Source organism: Lepisosteus platostomus, chromosome 26 (genome assembly GCF_059453375.1).
Source record: "Lepisosteus platostomus isolate fLepPlt1 chromosome 26, fLepPlt1.hap1, whole genome shotgun sequence".
Classification (NCBI taxonomy): Eukaryota; Metazoa; Chordata; class Actinopteri; order Semionotiformes; family Lepisosteidae; genus Lepisosteus; species Lepisosteus platostomus.
The window spans coordinates 7,187,509-7,212,275 of NC_142636.1; the positions used below are offsets into that span (position 1 = coordinate 7,187,509).

The 24,767-nt window shown below is 49.5% G+C and overlaps 3 protein-coding genes across 6 annotated transcripts in view; 2 read left to right on the forward strand and 1 right to left on the reverse strand.

The window, feature by feature from the left end:
• Positions 1-672: 672 nt before the first annotated feature.
• On the forward strand, positions 673-9,010 carry gpatch4 (G patch domain containing 4). Of its 2 annotated transcripts, XM_088620370.1 has the most exons (9): positions 673-799; positions 1,336-1,435; positions 2,551-2,624; positions 2,838-2,930; positions 4,542-4,649; positions 5,496-5,608; positions 5,942-5,992; positions 7,604-7,743; positions 7,780-9,010. In XM_088620370.1, exons 2-9 carry the CDS (start codon positions 1,357-1,359, stop codon positions 8,124-8,126), a joined length of 1,005 nt encoding a protein of 334 aa, XP_088476496.1. In that variant the 5' UTR covers positions 673-799; positions 1,336-1,356; the 3' UTR covers positions 8,127-9,010. The 2 variants fall into 2 exon arrangements, with proteins under 2 accessions (XP_088476496.1, XP_088476495.1); XM_088620369.1 differs by having other exon boundaries at positions 7,604-9,010.
• Positions 9,011-9,149: 139 nt separating this feature from the next.
• naxe (NAD(P)HX epimerase) lies at positions 9,150-22,252 on the reverse strand. 3 transcript variants are annotated; one of them, XM_088620373.1, is made up of 7 exons: positions 22,145-22,252; positions 19,965-20,180; positions 15,131-15,239; positions 13,404-13,514; positions 11,427-11,540; positions 10,570-10,717; positions 9,150-9,924 (listed from the first exon to the last, which is right to left on the reverse strand). In XM_088620373.1, exons 2-7 carry the CDS (start codon positions 20,150-20,152, stop codon positions 9,722-9,724), a joined length of 873 nt encoding a protein of 290 aa, XP_088476499.1. In that variant the 5' UTR covers positions 20,153-20,180; positions 22,145-22,252; the 3' UTR covers positions 9,150-9,721. The 3 variants fall into 3 exon arrangements, with proteins under 3 accessions (XP_088476499.1, XP_088476497.1, XP_088476498.1); XM_088620371.1 differs by having other exon boundaries at positions 22,066-22,234; XM_088620372.1 differs by having other exon boundaries at positions 19,965-20,209; positions 22,066-22,234.
• A 1,962-nt stretch (positions 22,253-24,214) lies between these two features.
• Positions 24,215-24,767, forward strand: part of dennd4b (DENN/MADD domain containing 4B) — a 51,829-nt gene continuing 51,276 nt past the window's right edge. The window contains exon 1 of the mRNA XM_088621370.1: positions 24,215-24,627. The gene's annotated coding sequence lies outside the window, so the exon portion shown is untranslated. The remainder of the gene's footprint in view (positions 24,628-24,767) is intronic.

Genomic DNA, 24,767 nt, shown 5'->3' on the forward strand with positions numbered 1-24,767 from the left:
GCACCCCCCCGCCCAGTCGAGAGAGGGAGAGAAGGCAGCCCGCCAGAGCGAGCGAGCGAGAGAAAAGAGACAGAGTAACACACAGGGGTGCGGAACCAGGGAACTATTTACACGGAAAACGGGCGATCTCCCCAGACTGTACGCCCGTTTCACTGTGGGGCAGCTTCCTAAACCCCGCCCTGACCACTTCCACCCCTGTCCTGCCCCTCGCCGCGTACCCCAGCCGGGCGAATACGCTTTAATATACAGTATATTCAAAACACTATGGTTCGTGTAACGGTTCTTGCATTGCATGAGTTTCCTCCAGGTGCCCCAGTTTCCTCCCACAGTCCAAAGACATGCTGGTAGGTTAATTGGCATCTGGGAAAACTGGCCCCTGGTGTGAGTGTGTGCATGTTTGTGTTTGCGCGTGCGATGAAACTGGCATATTCAAAACGTAGTTTTAACATATATTCTTCTTCAAAAGGAAGCATATTTCAGTATTTTATAATAATAATATCACCAACTTTGTAAGCCTTTAAACACGAAACTACATTCAAATTTGAATGTAATTCCAAAGAGCTACTGTACTTCCATGCCCTGAGAGATATTGTTGTTGTTGCTATTGGTGGTGGTGAAGGGAGCGGTTGCTAAGGACACAAACAAAGGAAGTAGTGTAATGGCTCTTAAAGGTCAAAGTTAATACTTCCGTTGTCATGGCTGCCTGTACTGCCGACGGCATGGTTATCGCAAGACCATAACTTTAATATCTTACTTATGGCTTAACTGCAATACTGAGTTCATCTGTATTCTACAACAGGTAAAAAGTATCAAGATAAATTTATAATGGTTTTACGGTACTAGTATATGTCTATGTATCATTTATTGCAGTTCTGAAAGCACAGTATCACACATTATTATAATAATAACAATTATAAGTGTTGGATTGTTTGTGTCCGTACTGAGTGTATTTCATGTCTTATACTGTTACAGCATGTAGACCTATACTGTGCTATGTTAACAACTCATAACCAGAGTGTACAGAGCTTTTTTAATTCTTATTGTGTATATAAATTATTAAGGACAAAAAGTACCCTTCAGCTTTAGCACAGATGTATAAAGGGTTTGCAATTGTTGCCGAGCTGAACGCAGTGCTCACCGTATAATATACATGTCGACATACGCGACTGGCTTTCTAATCATACTCGGGGGACTTGTTTAAGTGCAGATCTAATCATCACTCCTTTAAAAACGTACGGATGACGAATTCTGGGGGGGGGGGGGGGGGAGTTGATTGCAAAGCAAACGTCGTCCATAACGTCGGGGTGAGATGTTAACTCTTTCGCCGCTCTACAGCCGTGCAGGATTCTGGCCCCGATGGCGGACGCCGCGGAGGACAAGAGCCGAGGGCTGAAGTTCGCCGAGCGGCAGCTGCTCCGACACGGCTGGCAGCAGGGTGAGCGGCCGGGGAGGGGGGGAGTAGGGCGGCCCGGGGCTGCCCGCTTACTGGCGCCCCCACGGCGCCTTGCTACGGTGCAGTGCAGCAAAACTGCGTGAGCACCAGCAGGAGACACAGCTGTTGGTCTAGATGGGAACGAAGAGGACAGGATTTATGTGGTGGACAAGATAAGATGAAGATCCACGGGCCTCTGAGTTATTGTACTCGTACATGTTGGCGGTCCCTATATGGGTGAGGGTGTCCTGATTAAATTAATTGAATTAATTGGCTTCATCACTCTGCTCTCCTCCCCACTGACTGCGGACTGGAGCATCATCCAGGTGGGGGATACACACTGGTGGTGGTGGAGGGGATCCCCATGACCTGTAAAGCACTTTGAGTGGAGTGTCCAGAAAAGCACTATAGAAGTGTAATGAATGATTATAATTATTGTTAATGTGAATCACCTGGATTCAGAAGCCCCATTTATCGATCACTGACCTACAGCTTCCAATAGATAATTAATCTATACCCCCTCCACCCATTGACACACCATCCCTCAGTGCACTGAGCAATGTTCCCTCTTAGCTGTGTGCATGATGAAAACAGCACACATAGGAAATTAAACTGCACACAATTTTTAAAAAATATATATAATGATAAAACAAACACAGTTGTCCATTGAAAAATGCTAAATTGACTACAGGAGACTGGCTGCAAGAGGCCCAACTTGGCTGTGTGCGTTATTATCGCTACTCGATCATCGATATCTGTGCTCTCGTGGTCTCGTACCTCCCTGCTCCTGCTGGCTCCACACTCAGTCTCTCTGACTGGGCTTGTGGAATCGCTGTCCCGGTTTTTTGGATCTCTATGCTTCTGTAAGAATGACTATATTAACAAAAAAGAATAATTTCAGGTTTACAATTTTACATACACTCAGTTTAGTGCGCACAGGTTTTTGGCACTGGGGAAAAAAATGTGCACAACTTGAAATTTTTGCGCACACCGGCCATTAAGCATTAGAGGGAACATTGGCACTGGCACTGGGACACAATAAAGCAACAGTACGGACTGCACAACCAGATTTCCCTCGAATACTGTTCCTCACCTTTGTTTCCTTCCTGCTGTTTCAGGAAAAGGTCTGGGTAAACGGGAGAACGGGATTTCGGAAGCCATCAAAGTGAAAGTGAAATGCGATAAGACCGGGGTAAGGTCCTTTTACCTCCTGTTGTTGAAACCATGTGGGTCTCTGTCTCGTCTCGGGGTGTCGCCCAGGGGGGATCGGGTCTCTGACTCGTCTCGGGGTGTCGCCCAGGGGGGATCGGGTCTCTGACTCGTCTCGGGGTGTCGCCCAGGGGGGATCGGGTCTCTGTCTCCTCTTGAGGTGTCGCTCAGGGGGGATCGTGTCTGTGTTTCTCAGGTGGGCCACAGTCCGGGAGAGGAGTTCACCTTCCACTGGTGGGACCACGTGTTCAACAAGGCTGCGGCCGGCCTGTCTGTGGAGTCCAGCGAGGTCAGTGCTCCTGCGCGTTCTGCCCTGTGGGCCGGACTCTGCCGTCACCCAGCTCGAGAGGGTTTCTCACAGCGCATCTCAAAATAATCATTTTAAAAATGACCATAGTGAAATATCCCCCCGTTTAATTTGGAATTGCAACTCCCAGACTACAGGAGGAGGAAGATTGTGGATGAAATGCAGGCCTGTGTGGAGGAGTCGGGGTTGTTGCAAGCCTGTTGGTACTGCGGGGGTCCCCACAGACCCTACCCCTGCAGCACTCAGCCGCAAGTTTTTGGTTCACCTGCCATGATAAGTAAAGCTCCTGATCTGCTGAGTTCAACACCTGTAAATTTGGAACAGGTGCTCAAAATGAAGTTTAAGGGATTAGAGAGCCCTAGAGCCTGGCAGGTTTTATTGGTGCAGATGATTAAACCCTAAAAACACAGGTTGCCTGAGTTTTTCTCTATCGTTATGATCAGTGTTTAAGGTCTGAGCTGGACGGAGGCCCAGAGGCCTCTGTGCAGCCCCGGAGGACGACAGCTGCCCTTCCCTCGGTACAGGATGTATGGGCAAGCAAATATGTTAACTGAATACGAATCATATGGTAGCCAGTAGTAATACAGGGAGACATTTTAAGGGGTGTTTGAGGCCTGTAGCCAGTTGCATAAACACCCTTGAACGGAACTTCCTTTTAAATGTGTGGTCAATACCCTCACTATGGGGAAAGGGATCTATATCGAATATTTAGTGTTTTATGCAAGCGAGCCTTGGGCTTACCGCCAGGGACTGTGGACTACAGTCATGGATGCAGACGCTGCCATTGTGTCTTCTGCTCACCCTGCAGCGTAATGAGTCACCATTCTGTCAAGGGGAAGTCTCGTGCTGACACTGGGGGCTGTGTAGAGAAGTAGGGCTCCAGGCTCCCTGCTGGAAGGATAGTTTGCACTGGAATGTCCTTTGACAAGGTTCCCTTCCCCTGTCACTCAGCACCGTAGGAGTGGGTGCAGGGATCATTTGGATAACCCCACGATGGGCTAGCGCCCATCTGCAGAAGCCAGGACTCGCTCCAATGTGGAGAGACTCGAGGCCTGAGCGGTACTGCTGCTGCATGAGCAAGGATGATTCGTCTTAGTTTGCACAGGGCTTTAATCACAGTGCAGCCCTCTGCAGTGTCCCCAGCCCTGCAGAACCACCAGCGCTCTTGTGGTGCTGACTGGGGAAACAGAAAGAGAAGCACTGTGCCAAATATTTTGGGATTAGACAAACATTCCTCCCCAGATTTACAAATCTAACCCCAGAATTCCCACACCTGCCAGAATCACAACAACTCCCACACTGGAGAGGCAGGAGGGAACTCAGTTGAACCGGCAGCCCAGTATGTGACCTCCTGTCGCAGCCTGAGGAACAGTGCACCTGTCTTGTCAGTCATGCTCCATATGTTTATATGTAAATAGCTGATGATCTGTCTGTATTGTAAATGTCTGAAGATTGTTTTATGTTAATTGTGTTTGTTTTGCTTTGGCAACCCTGATTTCACTCAGTGGTCGTGCCAGTAAAGCATCTCGAATGGCATTGCATTGAACTGAGAGGCTGCCGGACACCCCTCTGGTGTGCTGGTCTGTGCTGCAGGACGGCGTGACGGTGCAGAAGCTGCTGGAGGAGGAGGGGCCCGTCTCGAACAAGAAGCCGCGGAAAGCGGAGCTCAGCAGGGCCAAGCTGTACGGCCGGTTCATCAAGGTCGGTCAGGCTGACAGACAGGGGGCGCCGGGGAGCAGGGGGGGCAGGCGGGAGAAGGGATCGGGCAGGAAGGATGGGGGGGGCGAATGGGATTGATGTGGGGGAGAGATTCCAAGGGCAGCAGCGGAAATTACTTGGAAGCAGATTTAAACTGGAAAAGGGGGCACTTCTTCACAGAGCGGGCTGTGGGAGTAAGGGGTTTAAACCCAGTGCAGAATGAGCCACCCAGGAGATTGCAGAGATCCAAAGATTAATTAACTACCAAACGAGCCAGTTGGGCCAAACAGCCTCTGGGTTGTAACCTTCCTCGTGTGAGAGGCAGGGTGATGTAAAGTGGTCTCTCTGAGGTACAGAGGCCTGTACTGCCACGCCGGGAGTGGACTGTGTGTCATTCGCGCTGAGCCCCGCTGTGTCTGTGCGTGTCGTCCCATTGGGTCAGGTGGCCTCCTCTCATGTAGAGCCATTCTTGGGTTTCTTTCTCGTGTTGTTCGTGAGCTATGGGTTGAACCTTGATTACAACTGCAGTCAGTTCCAGGCCAGCGCCTGCAGTAATCGTGCCCTTGCGGTTGTGCAGGAAATTTGGGAGAATGTACATCATTCAATACTGACAGGAGAAGGACTTAAGCCAAAAAAGATCCAAACTGTGCAGGAGCACGGGACTGTTCCAATAGAATATTCAATACTGACTGGAGAGCAGGGTCATTCCAATGGAGTGTCCAGGCTGTGCAGGACAGTGGGATTATCCCAATGGAGTGTCCAGGTTGTGCAGGACAGTGGGATTATCCCAATGGAATGTCCAGTTTCAAGGAGGTGTGTGACCCGATTCCTCTTTCTCTCCCTCTGCAGTCGGCCACCCTGCTGTCGGGGGAAGAGCAGCCCGAGGAGAAGCCGGGGAGCTCGGCGGACAGCAGTGACTCTGAGGACGAAGACCGGAGATTGGACTTGTCCTCCACCACCAAGTGAGCACAAAACACAACTGTAACAGCCTGTTCACAGGCGCATGAGCCCACCAGAGGCCAGCCAGTTCCAAATGAGCACAGAATTCACATCATATCAAATCTTTTTATTCGCAGTCCCTTACAGTAATTCTGTTTGATCCAAGTCGTGGCCTGGGTGTCATGCGCTTGTCCTTGTAAATGCCTGTGGTTACGTTCTGAAGAAACTCTTAGTTCCACGGCTTTGGCGGAGGACAGCAGTGTTGCCAGCCGTCAGTCTCTGTGTCATGTGAGAACAGGTGGAGCGCTGCTCGCGATCGCACTGACCCAGGGCCTCTCTTCTCTGTGTGTGGGCAGGTTGTCGGATGATGACCTCATCAAAGTCTGCGGGGGGCGCACGGCTCACAAGTAAGTTACACCCTACCCGCTGGCGACGGGGTGACGGATATCCTCATTGACCTGGGCTTTAGAATGTTTTCAATCATGTAAGGAAGCCTTTCTGCATATTGGACGGTTTCAGAACATGTTCAACATGTCCCCCTCCATGCTTTCACACACCCTGCTTGAGGGACAGAGCTCAGTGCTCGGAGCCCGCTCCAGAAGAGTCCGGCACCGTGTGTGCTAGGAGCCTGCGGGTGGCCGTGCCTAAAATCCCAGCAGGAGCAGAGTAGAGACAGGCCTCACACTTGTGTGTTTGCATTACGCTGCACAATTAGAAGCGTAAGATATCGGCAAACCTTCTCAAAAGAGCCCCAGAATCAGAATGAGCCTTTGCTGTTGGCCTCAGAATGGCAAACGTTTAACTAAAGTTTCTTTGCATGGTTGCAACAGAACTCCATCTTAATGCTCAATGTGTAGCGAACTTTTCCCCTCTCTGTGTGTCATTACCCTGGGTGAGGGCTGTTGAAGAGAGGATTTCCCATGTCCCCTTTTTTATCTTCGTGGAAGAAATTCCAGGCTGCAGAATTCATACGAAACAAAAGAATGGTCAGGCGAATTAAAAAAAAAAATCACCCCTGCATCAGATTATAAATTACAGGGGCACTTAAATTCCTGAAGCCTTATACTGCTGCTGTTCCAGACGATGCATCATCTAGTGTTCAGTTAAGGTGTTTTTTTGGGTTGTTGGTTGCATTTTCTTGAAGGCGATGTTTTGCCAGTTATGTAAGATGACTTAAGCTAAATTTTCTCTCAAGGGGGTTGCACAAAGCAGTAGAACTGCATTCATGTCAAAGTTAAGTGAGTATCTGTATTTAATACTTAGGATGTTTCATATGAACAGGTAAAGGTTTATTCCCTGCTGAAAAGAAAAGAGACAGCGTTTCGGCTGTGGAGTCTTCTTCAGGTGACAATAAGACAAAGAAGACTCCATAGCCGAAAAAGTTCTCCTTTCTTTTCCTTTCAGCGTGGAGTAAACCTGTTCCATTGCAGCCTGCAAGCTCCCTGTTTGAACTTCTGTTAGAGCGAGCTCTGTATGCACGAGAGAAAGCCTTTCTAAAAATGTCAATGCTCCACCTGCGTTTTTTTACTGTCAATGTCAAGAATCGCACACACAGAAAGTCTTGAGGAAACCTGGGTATGAAGCGTCCTTCGTAGATTATATTGTGAAGGTTTTGTTAGTTACGGCTTCTTTCTCAAGTCAGGCTGGCATTGTCTGTCAGGGGAGTACAGGTACACGTCCCGGAAACAACTCCAGCCCATGTGATCTGTGATCTTACTGAGGCGCGTGACGGACGACCTCATACTTGGGTTTTATCCCAGTAGAAGCTAGTTGTGCACTGGAAACGAGGAAAACCAGTTCCTTCCAGGCCTGACTCTTCCAAAAAAAAAAGTCCAGAGAGAGTTAGTTTTGGAAAGAGGGAATTCGGTTCATTTTTTGAGCAGAGGGTGCCGTTTTTTAAATAAAATGCATAGTTAACAGTAATGCAAAATGAAATCCTTTACTGTTTCTGCATTGCCGCTACCTTTCCTTCCTCAATGAGAAGCGGTCTGCGACGGGCATGTGTGCTGTTGTTCCAGGGGAGCCCGGCACGGCTTCAAGATGAGCGCCAAGCTCGCCAGGCTGGAGCAGCAGGAGAGGGAGTTCCTGGAGAAATACGGCAAGAAATCCCAGCCAGGGGGCTCGAACGCCAGCCCCGCCAGCAGGGGGCAGCAGCAGCAGCAGCAGGAGGAGGAGGAGGAGGAGGAGGAGGAGGAGGAGGAGGAGGGCAGGACAGGCAAGAGGAAGAAGAAAAAGAAGAAGCAGCAGCAGCGCTTGGAGGAGAGGGAGGCCCTGATGGAAGAGGAGGGGCACTGCTCCGAGACGGGGGCAAGTGGGCAGCAGGATTTGCCCCGGAAGAAGAAGAAGAAAGGGAAGAGGGGTAGAAGCGAGGCCATCCTGGAGCAGGAGCAGGGAAATGGTGCCGGAGAGGAGGAGGAGGAATGCAGGAAGAAGAGGAAGAGCAATAAGAAGTGCAGACAAGAGCCCGAGGAGGAACAGGCAGAGGACTCGGAGAGGAGCAGGAAGAAAAAGAAAAAGAAGAAGAAAGCACAGGATGAGTGAGGGGAGTGAGCCAAACACTCCTCTGATTACGCTTCTATTGGTAGAAACGCTGTACAGGTCCTTGTGCCCAAACTGTGAACTGACACGTTGGAAAACACCAGGCCTTGCTCATGGGGAACGACTGCAGTCTGGGGGAGGTTTGCACACAGCTGATTGCACTGCCAGTATGGGCTCGGACTTGTCCCGTCTCTCTGGAGGGTGTGAGGGACTTGGAACAAAGAATTGCTTTTTTAACCAATAGAAATATGATCCCGTGACTCAAAGGACAGATTTGCTACAATTTTTTGCATCTGGCCTCTGTTTCAATAATCTCCCTGAAACACAATCTAAAGACCGCTGCTGTTGTCAGTACGGCTGTTCACAGAATTGGAAGCTTCGCCAGCACAGGTATAAGGCGTCTGCCAGACGCTGGTGCCTCAACTCTGAAAGACACTTTGTCAAAACCGCAGAGGATTGACAAAGCTGAAATCGCATGCCGAGGAATCGGAAAGCTGAGGGCCGTGCAGCTGAATCAGGACCTCCTCCCTTCCCCATCCGTGAAGGAGGTTTCTGGGTTTGTACCGGTGGCTGCTCTGTGTGAGACAGAATGTCTCAAGGGCGGGGCCTGGCTGTAGAGCTTTTCTCAGCTCTTCCCCTTGCCTCTGCAGAAACCAGTAAAACCTGCCTGCCCGCACTGGAGCTCCTCAAGCACTCTTTTTCCCTTAATGTGGCAGCTGGCCCCAGCGCTTCCAGCTGCAGTATGTGACAGCCTTGTACTGATGGAGCACTTAAGGGAAAAATTCAACTTTGTACAATTTTGTACAAGCGGCCAGGAGATTCTGATTTTTAACTGAAGTCTCAGTTGTCACGTGTCATATTTTAACAACAATAAACATGTCCAGTTACCCCCGTTGTTAATCAATTTATACTATTAGGGAAATAAAATGTCTGTTGCAGTGAAAACTGGTGATCAGAAATGTTTCAGCCCTGGGGTTAAAAAAATAAACACTTTGTGGTCTTTCACAGATAAAGAAAAACATCAGGTGAGCTGGAGCCCCTTATTTTATTCAGGAAGAATAACATTTCCAGGATGGAGAGATGGTCTTGTTCTTGTGGGGTTCTCCGTCTAGTGAGGAGATTTCCCCTTTGACTGCACTCTGAGTTACACATGCCCTTGCTGAGTTTCAGCGAGGTCACCCATGAGCTTCTGTTGGTGTGGCGCTGTCCTCCCTCAGGCCTGCAGGAGCGTTAAGAAGATCCCCTTAAACAAAAACTGCAATAACATCCTGTAGTCAGGAAGGGACTGAGCTGCAATGGCTGTTGCATTTCACTGCATGATCTGGAACTATTGAAATTTCCTACAGCAGCCCATTGGTTGCCAAGGGATCAGAAAGATTAGTTCTATGTGGCTGAATCAGGACATCTTCCTTTTCTCATCCAAGAAGGTTTCTGGGTTTGCACTGGTGGCTGCTCTGTGTAAGACAGAATGGCCCTGTATTGTAGCCTGGTGCTTGAACTAAGGCACCAAGCTAACCCCCCTAGTCTACTGCATCACTGTACATGCTGTGGCACTGTGGTGTGCAGTACCCCCCCCCCCACACCCACTGCCCTGGGCGCTACATCAGCCGGCGGACGCAGTCTGTGCTTGGGTACTCGGGCAGGTTGAGCTGGTATTTGCTCTCCAGCGCCTGGGGCACAAAGCGCCCCCCCAGGTAGTGGTATCGCCCTCGGAAGAGCTGGGCGGCCTTCTTGGGGGCGGTGAGAGAGATGAGCATGTCGGGCTGCAGGCCGTCGGGATTGCCCTTCTCCACATCCCAGCCTGGGGGGGAGGGAGAGAGAGGATGAGCTCGCTGCTCCTGTCTTCACACGGAGGAGGAGTTCGACAGCCCCGGAGTTCTTATCCCACCATGAGTGAAAAAAGGAGATGAAAACCACTGCAAGGTGTCGTCGTTAACCGGTCACAGGTCCTGGACCCCTAAACATTCCTGTTTGCATTTCAACCCAGTTGTTGCAAAGCAGAACATACAACTCACTGAGGACTCCTATAAACCTTGCATGCCTGGGATAGGGTTCTGCGATGCTGCAATGTCTGAGGGCTTTTAACCACGTTAAAAAGCTTCTATCAAACAATTAAGACCCTTAGTTTAAATTTCCCTTTAGTTCTTTAAGGTTTAAGGGTGTTGCATAAAGAATCTAAACACATGGTCAAGACAAATGATGTACTTGTGGAGACACTGATTGCATAGAAACATGAGCATTAGATATGTCTTCTTTTCCTTTCATGATTCGTAAATATCATCAGAGGTACTTTCAATGATCAGCTGATGGGGCTTTGTACAACATCCTTAAACCCAGTAAACACTTGAGAAGACAACTAAAGGAAAGGTTAACTTGAGGCGTTTTATATAGCTGGCAGACGGACTTTGAGCTGCTGTCTTGAGCTCAGGCCGTGCCCTGTACTGACCAGAGGGGATGTCGATGCTGGCGATGGGCACGGTGACTTTCTTCAGGGTGCTCAGGATGCCTCCGAACGGCTCCCTCACGGCTCCTTTGAAGCTGAAGCCGAAGATGGCATCGACCACCAGGTTATAGGCCTCGTCGATCAGGTCCGGCTGCCAGGCGGAGAGGGGAGACAGTCAGCCAGAACCACACAGATCAACATAGTCCTTCACTTTCAAGCCTGCAACAGACTCGGTAACAAAACGTGACACTACAGGGTTTGGTCTGCCTGCAGCAATTGTGTCCATCAGCTGCTAAATCCATTAACTGAGTGTTAACGGGAAAAAATTACAGACACTAAAACTTTGTCAACTAGATTTGATCATTGGCATAAATAGATTAAGTCGATCAGTAATCAAGCAAAACTATTCAACTTTCATTCCAAAGCTGTCTTACCTGTTTTTTGTTTTCATTTGAAAGGCAAATTTAAAACCCCTTCCCTGGGCCGGACTGTTATTTCAAAAGCTGGTAACAAAAAAGTATCTTATCCAGGGAGCAAAATGCACCCCTTAGTGGTCAGTTTCAGTACAGCACTGATGGCTCATTACTGAACATACAGTAGTGCTCTAAGCTTCCTCCCACCTGTTCAACTCAGCAGAACATGTGCACTTACACCACACCACCTGCACAGCAGTTTATCAGAATTTTCACCGCCTGTGGTACATAAGTATTCCTTCTCCAAGACCATCTGCATCAGGCCCTGCGTCAGGCGTGAAGCCGAGCAGTACCCGTCACTGTGGTGTTTGAGTGCATCGTTTCTGTGCTCGGTGTTTTGCCTGCAGAGACGCCTGACGAAAGTGGTGGCGGGGGGGGTCTGCCCACCTCGGCTGGCACCTCGGGCAGGAAGCGGAGGCCCATCTTCTCACACTGGACGGTGAGGCTCTCGAACAGGGGCTTGCTGGGCCGCTTGGGGTACACAATGGCGGGCTCGTATCCCTGCAGCGACAAGCAGACAGCCCTTGGTATAGAACAGCATAGGCTGAATGTGCCGAGAAAAAGCGCGCCCGGCACGTGCTGGAATTCAGGGCGCGGTGTGCACCCCAGCTCCCCACAGGAGTGCGTCGACTGTTGGCACTGCTTTACTGGTAATAATGGGTGAGACTTATGTACAGTTCAACAGCCTGGGCTCTGGGAGCAAGACTGCTTCTCTAAAGGCATGAACCTTTATGTGTTCACACCTAGATGTGAGCAGTTAACTTGGTTAACAGGCTTGTTATTGATACCCCTGTACTTCAAAGGGCTAATCAAATCTGCCAGTAATTTCTTTATTAATTTTGCCTATGTGTTGCATGCTAACAAGGTGGTAAGCTCTGTGTGAATGAGGAATGAGTGTTCAGGTTTGTAACCAGAAACACTTTCATTAACTTGTGTTGTCTTGAACTGTGTCGATACTGAAAGAGTTTGCTATCGCCAGTTATGATCTGCGTGATCTATGATCAAGTGTCTGAGTGATAAATGGACTAGATGGTTATGCAAACACCCACAGCACCACTGTGCTGCCTTCGCTTATTCTTCTACCAAATCACATATTTCACATACATTTCTATACGTCGGTATTTGTGTGCATCTTAATTGCTCAGTGGATCATTACACTGAATAAGCACATGGGGAATTATCAAACACATGCAGTAGCAATCTCTGTTGGAGTCAGTACTACCTTTTATTACTAGTCTTTATGTCACTGTGGCTTATGTCCATAAAACCAGAATTTATCACCGTGCTAAATTCATACCACAAATCTCCAAACAATAAAGTACCCAAACCCTTCAAAGCTGTAAGTGCTGGCTCAAGGCTTGTGGTTTTTTAGATCTCAGCTCTGTCCTACAAGTATTTTATGATCTTCTTTATCTATCCTGGTTATTGTTAAAACTCGTTAAAGCATCATGCATTGGAGGCAGGAGAGGAAACACTGCTTGTTGAAATCTCTGTCATCTAAGACGCACGGCAAGTGCAAACTGTGCTCTTGTTGTGCTGAGTGGTCCTGCCATCCGCCCCTTCCAGAGACCAGTGGTCCTGAGAGAGGCTGGGAGCGCCCTGGGGCGGCACAGGCTGGCACACAGCGTGCAGCTCGGACACGGGGCCCAGGACACAAAGGAAAGGACATCATTCTGCCCTTCCTGGCCATCCAGTTCAATTTCTCTACAGTTCCTGGTTGTACTGGGTGGAAACAACCCCGCCCCCCCAGTATTAAACTCACTGAACCCCCCCTGGAAAAGTGAGCTGCTGTTCAGCCCTAACCTGAACATACAGACTCCATATAGACAGCCCCTCCAGGCTGGAATCAAACCCAGGGCCCTGGAGCTGGGAGGCAGTAGTACTAACCATAATGCCACTGTGCTGCCTGTCATGTATGCCAAAAAAACAACAACAAAGCCGCTTGAAACAACACAGCTCAGTGATCAAATTGGTTACATACATAAGTAGGGCTAAGGGGAACATTTTGATAGAGACTTCAGAAGGCCCTAAGAACAAGGTTGACCATCAGGGGACTCATGCCAATCATCATGGTGCAAGCTAGCGTCCTCCACTGCCCCCTGACATCTCTCCTGGTTCCTTACAGCTCCTTTTGAATGTGCACTCGGCAATCCTCTGAGCACTAAGGAGGAAAAGAACAGGACGCTCCTCTACACAAAGAGTGGTGGTTGCCCGGAACAAGTTACTCGGACATGCTGTTGAAGCCAACAACCTGGTTCCCTCGAGACATGACTGGACGAGACCGGACCAGCGATCAGACATGATGGCCTGGCCGAAGGGCCTCTTGTCTGTAAGCTGGCGCAGCGAGGAGCTGCGGACACTCACGAAGAGCTTGAGGTGGCGGGCGCAGACCAGGCCGTCTCCCCCGTTGTTGCCTGGACCACAGATTACCAGCACTGCAGGGGGGCTCTTGGTCAGAGAGGACACAGGATACGCCTGGAACAGGACACAAGCGGCCTGTTAGTGCACAGAGCACCCTGATCCATGAAGGCTGGAGCATAACACTCTCTCTGAGAGACACACACCAACTCCTCACACACTCTCTCACTAAAAGCAACGTCATGTAAAGGGGGGTGGAGGTGGATATCCCTGATTCTGGAGAATCAGAAAGCAGCAGGACTCATGGACTGCCTTTAATTCAACATTTTGTGAAGACTAGGAATACGTGGGATTATGATCAGTTAATTAAAGGGGCGGAGCAGTGGCTCTGTGGCTAAGGATCTCATCTGACCGGTTTTGTTCTGAACTGTAATTTATGCAAAAGGCTTAGATTACAAATAACAGTTCCCATGGGCGGGGGGTTAGGGTTAGAGCAAGCTGGGGTCTGTGAAAAGACAAATTCCTAATGCAAGAAATTGTATAGTGCCACTAAAGTGATGTTATCTTAAACAGTTTGGTTAGGATTGGCCAGCTGTGGTCCGTACAGAATTAAGTGGCATTGGTATTTTCATTTAGAATGATTTCCACACCAGTCTTCTTAATCTTAAAGTGTCAAGATGAAACGGTTCAAAGTGGTTAGAAATGAGGCTGATCGGAGGGTGACACAGAAAACCTGCAGGGCTGAGACTCTTTAGGACCAGGGTTGGCCAGCACTATCAACACACCTTCAATTATCCTTTTCATTCTAATAATTGTATCATTACTACTCCTCCGATGTTCTTGCTGGCTGATGCAACGTACTCAATTTCATACACCACCATTACTTTTCTGTTTTCAGACTGGGATCCCATCCAGAGTGAAGTCCTGCCTTCACTGAGCCTTTTTTAATCATCCCAGTTTTATCCTGCAAAACCAGGACGTTGTCCAAAGCTTATTAGTCAGGTCTGCTGTTGCCTTCTGCAATGCATCAAGGACACGTGCCCCAATTATGATGCTTCTCATTAAGAGACTTAGAATTTGCCTTTGTTCCAGTGACACTACACACTGTGGAAAAGGCCAGGTGTGCAACTACTTTACAGTCCACAGGTCATACCACATCCTGGTCCATTCTTACCACTATGGAACACACCATTTTCGAATACTTTATTATGAGTATTAAAATGACTAATAAACACTTCCTGAGCATCACGTGAAACTATAAAAAAATTGTTTATTATAAAATATTTATTAGACTATTAAAAAACACGGCTACAATCAAGAAATAAAATCTAATGGTAACTAGCGCCCTTTCTTGAAAAACTTGCATTATCCACTGAGAGTAAACAGTCAAGCAGATTAGAGGACGAGTACAGCTGCAGGGGGTCGAGTCTTTACAGGTTTAGCTCCTTCACAGCAAGAAGTGCTTAAAACAAGGAGAAGCCCAATCCTATTAAAACGAGCTCATTAGCGCAAACTGCAGTCAGATCACTGCGGATGAGCTTTCAGCTAACCTCAGCTCCTCTGCACTGCAGGGCAGTGTGCCAGCTCCATTTACAAGCAACCTCCACAGGGCCTGCTGGCGGGCCTACGACCTGCCTTCACAGCTGCTCTTTCAGCACACGGCTCGGCGGACAGCCTGCGCGAGCCCTGCAAGAGCACTGGACTCTTTCCACTTCTGGACCTCGTGTCCTGACCTTGGCGATAGCCGTGGCGCAGCTCAGTCCGGCGAGCTCCATCAGCTGGTCCACACTGAAGCGATACTCAGTGAAGAGCTCCTCGTCGATCCGCTGGGCCTCCTCCTGACTGGACACACACAGACACAGAGAGACGCGCGCACACACAGAGACACAAGGACAGACACAGAGAGAGACGCACACCCACAGAGACACGCACACCCACAGAGACACAAGGACAGACACAGAGAGACGCACACACACACAGAGACACAAGGACAGACACAGAGAGACGCGCACCCCCACAGAGACACAAGGACAGACACAGAGAGACGCACACACCCACAGAGACACAAGGACAGACACAGAGACGCACACAGCGACACAAGGACAGACACAGAGAGAGACGCACACCCACAGAGACGCGCACCCCCACAGAGACACAAGGACAGACACAGAGAGACGCGCACCCCCACAGAGACACAAGGACAGACACAGAGAGACGCGCACCCCCACAGAGACACAAGGACAGACACAGAGAGACGCGCACCCCCACAGAGACACAAGGACAGACACAGAGAGACGCGCACCCCCACAGAGACACAAGGACAGACACAGAGAGACGCGCACACCCACAGAGACACAAGGACAGACACAGAGAGACGCGCACACCCACAGAGACACAAGGACAGACACAGAGAGACGCACACCCACAGAGACACAAGGACAGACACAGAGAGACGCACACCCACAGAGACACAAGGACAGACACAGAGAGACGCACACCCCCACAGAGACACAAGGACAGACAGAGAGACGCGCACACAGCGACACAAGGACAGACACAGAGAGACGCGCACACCCACAGAGACACAAGGACAGACACAGAGAGACGCACACCCACAGAGACACAAGGACAGACACAGAGAGACGCACACCCACAGAGACACAAGGACAGACACAGAGAGACGCGCACACAGCGACACAAGGACAGACACAGAGACGCACACACACAGCGACGCAAGGACAGACACAGAGAGACGCACACACACAGCGACACAAGGACAGACACAGAGAGACGCACACACACAGCGACACAAGGACAGACACAGAGAGACGCACACACACAGCGACGAAAGGACAGACACAGAGAGACGCACACACCCACAGAGATACAAGGACAGACACAGAGAGACGCACACACACAGTGACGCAAGGACAGACACAGAAAGACACATACACACAGAGACACAAGCACAGACACACAGATACAGAGAGAAGCACACACACAGCGACACAAGGACAGACACAGAGAGACGCGCACCCCCACAGAGACACAAGGACAGACACAGAGAGACGCGCACACCCACAGAGACACAAGGACAGACACAGAGAGACGCGCACACCCACAGAGACACAAGGACAGACACAGAGAGACGCGCACCCACAGAGACACAAGGACAGACACAGAGAGAGACGCACACCCACAGAGACGCGCACCCCCACAGAGACACAAGGACAGACACAGAGAGACGCGCACCCCCACAGAGACACAAGGACAGACACAGAGAGACGCGCACCCCCACAGAGACACAAGGACAGACACAGAGAGACGCGCACCCCCACAGAGACACAAGGACAGACACAGAGAGACGCGCACCCCCACAGAGACACAAGGACAGACACAGAGAGACGCGCACACCCACAGAGACACAAGGACAGACACAGAGAGACGCGCACACCCACAGAGACACAAGGACAGACACAGAGAGACGCACACCCACAGAGACACAAGGACAGACACAGAGAGACGCACACCCACAGAGACACAAGGACAGACACAGAGAGACGCACACCCCCACAGAGACACAAGGACAGACAGAGAGACGCGCACACAGCGACACAAGGACAGACACAGAGAGACGCGCACACCCACAGAGACACAAGGACAGACACAGAGAGACGCACACCCACAGAGACACAAGGACAGACACAGAGAGACGCACACCCACAGAGACACAAGGACAGACACAGAGAGACGCGCACACAGCGACACAAGGACAGACACAGAGACGCACACACACAGCGACGCAAGGACAGACACAGAGAGACGCACACACACAGCGACACAAGGACAGACACAGAGAGACGCACACACACAGCGACACAAGGACAGACACAGAGAGACGCACACACACAGCGACGAAAGGACAGACACAGAGAGACGCACACACCCACAGAGATACAAGGACAGACACAGAGAGACGCACACACACAGTGACGCAAGGACAGACACAGAAAGACACATACACACAGAGACACAAGCACAGACACACAGATACAGAGAGAAGCACACACACAGCGACACAAGGACAGACACAGAGAGACGCGCACCCCCACAGAGACACAAGGACAGACACAGAGAGACGCGCACACCCACAGAGACACAAGGACAGACACAGAGAGACGCACACCCACAGAGACACAAGGACAGACACAGAGAGACGCACACCCACAGAGACACAAGGACAGACACAGAGAGACGCACACCCCCACAGAGACACAAGGACAGACACAGAGAGACGCACACCCCCACAGAGACACAAGGACAGACACAGAGAGACGCGCACACAGCGACACAAGGACAGACACAGAGAGACGCGCACACCCACAGAGACACAAGGACAGACACAGAGAGACGCACACCCACAGAGACACAAGGACAGACACAGAGAGACGCACACCCACAGAGACACAAGGACAGACACAGAGAGACGCGCACACAGCGACACAAGGACAGACACAGAGACGCACACACACAGCGACGCAAGGACAGACACAGAGAGACGCACACACACAGCGACACAAGGACAGACACAGAGAGACGCACACACACAGCGACACAAGGACAGACACAGAGAGACGCACACACACAGCGACGAAAGGACAGACACAGAGAGACGCACACACACAGCGACGAAAGGACAGACACAGAGAGACGCACACACCCACAGAGATACAAGGACAGACACAGAGAGACGCACACACACAGTGACGCAAGGACAGACACAGAAAGACACATACACACAGAGACACAAGCACAGACACACAGATACAGAGAGAAGCACACACACAGCGACACAAGGACAGACACAGAGAGACGCGCACCCCCACAGAGACACAAGGACAGACACAGAGAGACGCGCACACCCACAGAGACACAAGGACAGACACAGAGAGACGCGCACACCCACAGAGACACAAGGACAGACACAGAGAGACGCACACCCACAGAGACACAAGGACAGACACAGAGAGACGCACACCCACAGAGACACAAGGACAGACACAGAGAGACGCACACCCCCACAGAGACACAAGGACAGACACAGAGAGACGCGCACACAGCGACACAAGGACAGACACAGAGAGACGCGCACACCCACAGAGACACAAGGACAGACACAGAGAGACGCACACCCACAGAGACACAAGGACAGACACAGAGAGACGCACACCCACAGAGACACAAGGACAGACACAGAGAGACGCGCACACAGCGACACAAGGACAGACACAGAGACGCACACACACAGCGACGCAAGGACAGACACAGAGAGACGCACACACACAGCGACACAAGGACAGACACAGAGAGACGCACACACACAGCGACACAAGGACAGACACAGAGAGACGCACACACACAGCGACGAAAGGACAGACACAGAGAGACGCACACACCCACAGAGATACAAGGACAGACACAGAGAGACGCACACACACAGTGACGCAAGGACAGACACAGAAAGACACATACACACAGAGACACAAGCACAGACACAGAAAGACACATACACACAGAGACACAAGCACAGACACACAGATACAGAGAGAAGCACACACACAGAGACACAAGGACAGACACATGGTGACGCACACACACAGCGACACAAGGACACACACAGAGACACAGAGAGAAGCGCACACCCACAGAGACACAAGGACAGACACACAGATAGAGACACAGACACTATAGTCAGCATAAGTGACACTCAGTTCACTCCCGTATTCCAAAGGCCATTTTACATCTCAGCACTTGTTCACACAATACTGACGCTAACTCAGATATCACAGGCACATCAGGCAATAACCTGGAGCAAAGAAACTATTATAAAAATGAAAGATAATTATAAGAATACAAAATGGCATTTGTAAATACCCACATACCATTGAGGGGAAACTTTCTACTTACACCATTAAAGCAAGTACATCTACTGCCCACAACACAGGGTTACTACAGTTAGAAAACAGATCTGTACACTTGAGAGTCCCGTTTAGGTAATACTGATGGAAAGCACTGCACAGAATTTGACTTCTCTCCTCATCGGTCACACACAGTACACAATTAATACATAAAATACATTTAACACTTAAGTAGTGTTATTTACAAGTGTTATTACTAGAAATTCTTAGTGCTAAAAACAGTATTTCTTGGGACATCATTGGCACATAAATGTGACAACCCAGAATATCGGACAATCTCTTGTTCAAGTAAGTAGCTGCGTCAGCATGCACAGGCTGCAAATGAACAAGTAAAAGTTTATTCCATGCTGGAAAGAAAAGAGACGCTGTGTTTCGGCTGTTAAGCCTTCTTCAGGTATCAATCTCTTGTCTGTTCATAAAAAGAAATTTTGTGGTAAGGGTGTACTCCAGGTGGATGCTGCACATTGGTGGTGGTGGAGGGGAGTCCCCATTACCTGTAAAGCGCTTTGAGTGGAGTGTCCAGAAAAGCGCTATATAAGTGTAAGCTATTATTATTATTATTATTATTATTATTATTATTATTACTTACCTGAGGTATTTGATGGGGCGGGCTGGCTCCATGGAGGAGGAGGAGCTTAGTCTGGTACACACCCCGTTGAGTAGGCCACGCCCACCGATCACAGGACACTCCCCTTTGTGTGCAAGGACCCCGCCTCCCCGCACGCAGCGCGACGTCACCAGGACCCCGATCCCGAAAAGAGCTCGCAGCCCCAACATCCAGAGGAACCACAGGCCAGCAGCACACCTGGAGCACAAGCAGGGAAAGCCAGCGTGCTGATGCACAAACGCACAATTTGACAACTGATATTTCACCAAGGGCTGCAACTCCTTTAATCTCCTCCTCTTCCTCATCACAGCCTGCTCTTGCCATGCAGCTTAGTATGGGGTCCCCTAAACTCCTAGGGGGTGACTTTCTAATTTTACAGCACAGAGCATAGAGGCTAAAGCTGCCATCTCATAGCTCTTGGATCCCAGGTTTGATTCACTTGAGGGGGGTCTTCTGTGTGGAGTCTGCATGTTCTGACGTATCCATATGGGTTTTCCCTGCAGATAACGTTCACACGTGCGGGGTCTTTAAAGAAACTGAAACCGTAAATTCGCACTGAGAGAACCAGAAACCGAACAATTCAAACCCCATCACAGTTTAAAGACTAATCCGTCAATACCTTCAAAGTACAAGAGTTTCAATATTATATAACAGGAATCGGAAAGGAACCTTATTAGCGCCACGGCTAAAAAAATATTTTAAGTTTCTTGTTTAAACGCAATACTATCTCATTTATACGCAATACGTTTTTTGATTAAACGCAAAAAAAATTTTTTTTTTCTCCCTGACGCTCATAAGCTTCCCTACACTCTGATTTTTCCATCACCACTTAAACTGTGATATTCCATGACAGGCGAGAAAAGAAACGAGAAAATAAATTACTTCTGCGTCTTTTTATCCCCCAAAACAAAAGCGGGGTTAAATGATATCTCGAAGTCCTTTTCTCAATTCCAAATAAATGTCAGCCAGTCTTTTTAAATCAACAGGTGGGAAAGCATTCGGCTACTTTGATCGCTTTAGTCCGTTCAAGCTACAATTATTGTTCAGGACCCAAAAAGCTATAAATGACTTATTCTAATGAGGTTGATGAGATGGTCACATCCTTCGGCTCAAGAAGGGACGAGCCTCACGTTTCCTCCACGTTACAATGAACTCGTATCGAGAGGCTGGGCTGTGGACACAAGGCTCTGGGCCTGAAGATCTGCGCCTGGGGCTGGGAGGTTTCCGGTTCGTATCCCGCAGTCGGCAGAGGAATCCTACTGCGTTGGGCCCCTGAGCAAGGCCCTGAACCCCAACTGCTCCAGGGGTGCTGTATAAATGGCTGACCCTGCGCTCTGACCTCCAGCTTCTCCCCCTGTCTGTGTGTCTCATGGGGAGCAAGTTGGGGTCTGTGAAAAGACAAATTCCTAATGGCCAATAAAGTGATCTGGTCCGATGTTCTTAAGGTCATTACGACCCCCGGCGAGTCACGCTGAAGCCCGAGCGATCAGGACAGTCTTCACACCCGCTTGCGCCAGACACGTCTCCATTATCTAGTGCCCTTTTTAGGTTTAGTTCAAACCTAAGCAGTCAAACATATCGACATCATATAAACATTTTAAACATGATGTCGATACTTTAACATTTTATTGTCCCTAGGGGACAATGAAGTTTGAATTGAATTAAACTCTTCTGTCTCAGATCCACACAGGACGTTTATTTTCTAGGTACAGCTCAAGTCAAGCTACGGTTCGGAGCTCGGTTAGAAACATTGGAATAATGCATTTCCAGTACTCAGTTAATTCAATAATCAGACCATCTTTGCAGCATCAAGTCCTGGGGACGCAAGAACCAGAAAATACTCGACTCGCTTCCACAGGAATTAAGTTGGAGACCCAGCGTTACGTTTTAGTAAACGGTGCAACCTCTGGGACATAGCGTGCATTTAAAAAGAGTTCAGCGATGTAGCTTGGTAAGAGCTTAGTAGACTTAGTAGCACTTTTTATATACGTAAACTCTAAATTGTGAAGTTGTTATATAATGAGTTGAAGGCAGCATTAGGCCCTGACATTAGCACTGCATGTTTCATCTCTTTGACACTCACCACTTTCGACCTTCCTTAGTTACGTTTTCTGTTATGTTAAACCCGGTTCAGGTCTTAGAAAAATATACTTAACCCTAACCTGCTTATGAGAAAAATGGTAGTATAAAATACACGCAAAAACGCCCACAGCCTTCACACACACCAGCTTCCGCAAACATAAAAATAGAAAGTTTTTTAACCAATGAGAATACGGTGTTGAAAAGACCTCGGTTGAGGGACAAGTAGTTGAACCAATAACTAGCTGCAATGGGCGGGGCTAGTTGAGACAGATCAGCGAATCACGAAAAGGAATGGGGTGGTGCCTTTTTTTTAAGGGACCATGTCCTCTTGACAACACAAATGGTTAATTTGTTTTAAAATCGAGTTTTCTTGTAGCAAAAAAGAAAAAATGCACAGGTAACTGGTACCTCTCCAGACTGCAATTTGCAGTTCAAAATTCACCGAACTGTTCAAAAATCAGGTGATAAGACTTTTCATCCAAAATAATGCGTCCAGTTAAGTGTTTAAGATTAGAGACGGAGTGAAGCTCAGAGGTTCGCTGAAGCCCTCTAGGATGGAGCTGTCCGAGCAAGCGGTTCCCAGTCCTGCTGGGACACACCTGCGTTTTTTTCCAGCTGAGCTCTAAATCCTCGGTGCTAAGTGATGGCACTGCTCATTTGCTTCCTTACATTTTTATTCGGAAGTCTCTTCTCTCAGGCCTGAGCTGCAGAAATACCTGGAGGCCGGCAGACACACTGGACTTTGCGAGTGAACAAATTATTTGTTTAATCAATACACTTCACAAGTGATCGCACTCTTTGAGAACTGGGGACTGCAGTAACAGATTTAGAAATATATTTTCTCACCTCTTTTTCCAATTCAGGGTCATGGGGGAGCCGGAGTCTATCCCAGCAAGCAACAGGCGCCAGGCAGGGCACACCCTGGGGGGGACGCCAGTCCAACACAGGGCAGACAGACACACAGACACAGACACACACACACACACACTCACTCACACACTCACACCTGGGCCAATTTCCCCAGAAACCAATTGACCCACCAGCATGTCTTTGGACTGTGGGAGGAAACTGGAGCACCCTGAGGAAACCCACACGCATGTGGGAACATGCAAACTCCACACAGACAGAACACAGGGCCCAGGCAGTGCGAGGCTAACCACTGTGCCACCGTACTGCCCGGAGTCAGAAATGCCTGTTTGAAATCGGACACTTTCATGGGAAGGCACAGTTGGCAACCAGATATGACAACCAAACCGTCAGCACCAGTGTAGCCTCCTCAGAGTCTGCAACGGCACTGGACAGGAAGCAACGTACTAACCGTGAGACAGAGCGCTACCGGCTACTCCGCAACTCCTTCCTGAGCCAGCGAGTTCGTTACAGTTGACTCACAATGAATAATTTAAAGTAACATATCTCCTGCAAACGCCCACTTTTCACCGCATGAAGGAGTCGCTCTTTTCCTTTTGCATAATCACGTCTGAGCGTCTCTGGAAATAACCTTGAGGGGGTTTAGCGTGTGAGCTGTGGCTTAATATACGCTGCAACAGGTATCGCTGAAGTCACGAATAGTATTAATCTTACCCTGTAAGATCAGATCACTTTATTGGCCCTATACAATTTCTTGCATTAGGAATTCGTCTTTTCGCATACCCCAACTTGCTCTCCATGAGACACACAGACGGGGAGAGAAGCTGGGGGTCAGAGCGCAGGGTCAGCCATTTATACGGCGCCCCTGGAGCACCTGGGGTTAAGGGCCTCTGCCAGGGGGATTCCTCTGCCGGCAGCAGGATTTGAACCAGCAACCTTCCAGCCACAGGCACAGATCCTGAGCCACAGAGCCACCGATTAAAACTCTTTCATGAGGGATTCCTCACATGTACAGAATGCCTCAGGTTATCCGTACAGTCCGCGACATGGCGTTTTTAAGACGGGAGAGGATTGACCCTCCCCTGAAATCTGAGTATTAGGTGAATTAATACACAATCAACACACACACACACGGGAACTGTTATTTGTAATCTAATCCCTTTACATAAATTACAGTTCAGAACAAAACCGGTCAGACGAGTTTATTTTCACTCCCCTGCAGCAAAAAAAAACGAACAAGAAATGGAAAGAAAAGCTTAAAATCTGCGATCCTGTGAATCCCTCTAATTCAACGGCACCGCTGAACGCTGAGGTGAAACTTAATTTGCGGGCGCAAGATAAATAACTGTAGTTCATCCACGCCGCCAGTCGTCAGTGTTTGCTGTAAGGGCCACATGCTCATTGGCTCGGAGGGGTTTTTTCTGATAACGCGGCTGTATCAGCAAGAGGGCGACTGCAGAGACAGCTGCCTGCCTGCCTCCCTCCCCGTCGCTGTGGTCGCGGCAGAGACGTCTCTGTCGCCTCGGAAGCTACACCGGCTCTTGAGATCCCCCCCAGCACAGAAAGACCGGACTGCGGAGACACGGGTGGATAAGGGCGTCACAAACATGCAAGGAGCCCACGAAGAGCACGACCCAAGCCGCTGAGAGGATGTCCCCCGCAGAGAGCTATCGCAGCGGCCAGCACGGTTCAAACGGTAAGAGGAGATCGCTGCTCCCGGCTCGGTGCGCGGCGCCCGGCTGCGCTGAGGCTAAGCAGGTGTAGAAGGGCTACTGGGGCAGGTAAAGGGCTGACCCCTTCCCCCTCCCCCCATAAACCCAAACAAGCTGGGCTTTT